The following is a 3511-nucleotide window of genomic DNA, read 5'->3' on the forward strand; positions in this document are numbered from 1 at the left end:
GGGTCTCTCCTCAACCACCACCAGTGTGCAGCATCCACCTGAATGTGACGGCAGCCACAGGACAACGGCGCCAGTGCGCTCACCAGCTACAGGTGGAGAGGAGAGAGATAGAGCCAATCAAGTGGATGGGGATTATTAGGAGGCCATGATTGACAAAGGCCAGGGGGGCAATTTGGCCAGGACACCGGGGTTACACCCCTACACTTTTACGAGAAGTGCCATGGGGTTTTTAATGACCACAGAGAGTCAGGACCTCGGTTTAACATCTCATCCGAAGGACGGTGCTTGTTGTCAGTATAGTGTCCCCGTCACTACACTGGAGCGTTAGGACCCACACAGACTGCAGAGTGAGCACCCCCTGCTGGCCTCACTAACACCTCCAACAGCAACCTAGTTTTCCCAGGAGGTCTCCCATCCAGGTACTGACCAGCTCAACCCTGCTTAGCTTCAGTGGGCAACCAGTCTTGGGCTGCAGGGTGATATGGCTGTGGCAGTCAGGGCTCGACGCTTACTTTTCTTAACTTAAAAAATTTAGGAGCACCTTCTAATCAATAATCCAAAATGTTATCAAAAAGTAGCCTTCCCATTACGAGGTGATATTTGACTCCTCTAACTTTATTAAAAGTATGTCCTCTTTTGTCATTCTTAAAAATATATATATTTTATAAGCTTTTTAACATTTTTGATTAAAACGACAGAATAAGAGTTGAATAAGAAACATAAGTTAAAAATCAAATGAAATCGGTATTAACTAAATTAATTTGTAGAGGTGGCACAGAAGAACACAAAAGTGGCTTGATGTACTTTCAGACATTTAATGAGGTTCAGAAGTGGAATGAGTGCAATTAAATCCATGATGATATTAATGTTTTAAATATAACATTTTGAATATAGAAATATTAAATTATTTAAATAACTGAAAAGATACTTTAAAAATGAAACAAACTGCCAGCAGGTGGCGGCAAGTCACTGATTTTTATTACTGAATCATGAACTCAATTGATTCATTTGAACGGCTGATTCAAGAATTCAAGAATGAATCAAGTGACAGTATTTATGAATGGGTAATCATGAATCACTGACTCGCTAGATTCGTTTAAAAACCCCGTTCATTCATAAACGAGACACCGCTGTGTTTGAATGGAGATGCGCTGTGTCTTTGTTTTAAACTATTTTCGACGACGAAATAGAGCAAACTCAGACAATAGTGTTATAGTCAGACAATGTAAGTCACTTAATATTAGCTTCTTGTTTATTGAATTGTATTGTATTAAATCCGTTATCACATTTACAAACTCCCTTAAAAATCATTAAAAGCGGTCACTCATCTTAGTTCATCGCGAGTTCACATTTATAATCAACGAAGCTCTCTACACTGCGCGATGAATCTCTTATTTACACCCTGTCTACACTTTGCTTATGAAAGGATTCGTGAGATATGTCTGTGATACATTACTCAACGCTGCAAAAACACGTAGAAACCTTTGAAGCTCCCCTGAGCGCAATCACAAGTATGATGATAATCGGGTCAGTCGCACTGGTGCTCCTAAAAAAAATGTCAAAAGTGCAAATGCGACTGAAATGGTCGCACTGTCGAGCCCTGGCAGTACTAATAATGAGTACTAATACTGAGCCCTGTGGCACTCCATACTTTGTTTGTGTAAATGACCAGATGTTTCATCAAACACAAGTGGTATCAGTTGGATAGATAGGACCTAAACCATATGCCAAGTTAATTCTCAAACTATCCAAGAGAATGCTGTGGTCTGTGTTGTCAACACCTCTTGTAGTAGCTTAATGCATATAATGTATAGCATACATGCTGTTGGTTTTCTCTTGATGTTTGTTGTTTTGTGCCATTAAACGGTGTTAAATTGTATTTGTCTTTTTTGCCTTAGACCTGATGTCCCCGAAAAAGGAGAGTCAAGGACTCGATGAAAAGGAAGATAAAGATCAGGATGAGAAACATAATTTCATAACTGGAGAAAAATCATTTAGTTGCTCACATACTGAAAAGACTTCCTCACAAAAAAGAGCTCAAAAGACTGGAACTACAAGTAATTTAACCTGTCAACAGTGTGGAAAACGTTTCAGCAGAAAAGGAAACCTTAATTATCACATGAGAATTCACACTGGAGAAAAGCCTCACTCATGCCCTCAATGTGGAATAAGTTTTACTCAAAAAGTAATCCTTAACAGGCACATTAGAGGTCACACTGGAGTGAAGCCTTACACCTGCAAACTATGTGGAAAGAGTTTAATGAGAAAAGCAAGCCTTAACAACCATATGAGAATTCATACTGGAGAGCAGCCTTACACCTGCCCTCAGTGTGAAAGGAGTTTTGCACATAAACAAACTCTTAAGGCCCACTTGAGAATTCACACAGGAGAGAAGCCTTTCGCCTGCCCTCAGTGTGGGAAGAGTTTCACTGGAAGAGGAAACCTTGTAGTCCACATGAGAATTCACACTGGAGAAAACCCTTTCACCTGTCAACAGTGTGGAAAACGTTTTTCTCAAAAAGGAAACCTTAAAAAACACATGAATGCACACTGGAAAGAAGCCTTCTACAAATGATCAGAATTTCAGAGATAAAGTTACCCTTAGATGTGTACGATCACACTGGTGTGTCATGAGATTAACTGCTAAATTCAGCTCTGCTTTTGTGCTTTAGCTGGTGCTGAGCCAGAGACGGCTGTGCTCAGCGCAAGTTATAGTACACAACTAAACAAGGAAATGTCTTCTCACATTCAACTGCTTTTATTTGAGGGAATTTCTTAACGTGTGTACATATTTGTATGAGCAAAAAAAAAAAAGTAATATCAAAAGCAGCAGTCAGTATCTTGTGCAACCACCAGCTGCTTTAATTACTATAGTGCATCTCATCCTCATGGACTGAAGCAGGTTTGCCAGTTCTTGCTGTGAGATGTTACTCCACTATGGTCACATGTGATCTGGCATTACAAGGAACCATCAGCTGTCCATCCTGTCTCCCTGTAGCTCTGCCTTAGGCGTCTTACATTACAGACACTTCAGTTTATTGCTCTGTCCTCATGACTCCTGCAGCAGGACAATGGCATGTTTACAGAGGTGATCAGGAACCCTGGGCATCTTTATCCTGGTGTTTTTCAGAGTCAGTCGAAAGATGTCTTTAAAGGGGTCATATGGTGCGATTTCAAGTTTTCCTTTCTCTTTGGAGTGTTACAAGCTCTTGGTGCATAAAGAAGATCTGTAAAGTTGCAAAGACTAAAGTCTCAAATCTAAAGAGATATTCTTTATAAAAGTTAAGAGTCAACCACGCCTACCTAAAACGGCTCGTTCTAACACGCCCCCACATGTCTACCTCACTATGTGGGAAGATTTGCATAACGCCGCCCAAATGTTCACGCAAAGAAAGAAGGCGTAACTTTTATTCTGCCGCCTGTGAACTGTAAGTGTCTTAAGGGCTCTTCGGACCTTTGAGCTCTGCTTTTGGGATGGGCACTGAATCGCCTGGCCTGGTGTAAGGAATCG

The 3511-nt window shown here is 40.8% G+C and overlaps 1 protein-coding gene across 1 annotated transcript; it reads left to right on the plus strand.

Moving 5' to 3' along the window:
* The first annotated feature begins 1902 nt into the window (after positions 1 to 1902).
* Positions 1903 to 3181, plus strand: LOC107572919 (gastrula zinc finger protein XlCGF49.1-like). The gene has a single exon (XM_016259353.1). The coding sequence runs from the start codon at positions 1904 to 1906 to the stop codon at positions 2573 to 2575; it is 672 nt and encodes a 223-aa protein (XP_016114839.1). The 5' UTR covers position 1903; the 3' UTR covers positions 2576 to 3181.
* The last annotated feature ends 330 nt before the right edge of the window (positions 3182 to 3511 follow it).

The sequence above is a fragment of the Sinocyclocheilus grahami genome, unplaced genomic scaffold, assembly GCF_001515645.1.
Source record: "Sinocyclocheilus grahami isolate Dianchi unplaced genomic scaffold, SAMN03320097.WGS_v1.1 scaffold1833.1, whole genome shotgun sequence".
NCBI lineage: Eukaryota > Metazoa > Chordata > Actinopteri > Cypriniformes > Cyprinidae > Sinocyclocheilus > Sinocyclocheilus grahami.

Excerpts from the sequence above, each read along its gene's own strand:
- LOC107572919 (XM_016259353.1), top strand. The coding sequence starts at position 1,904 with ATGTCCCCGAAAAAGGAGAGTCAAGGACTCGATGAAAAGGAAGATAAA.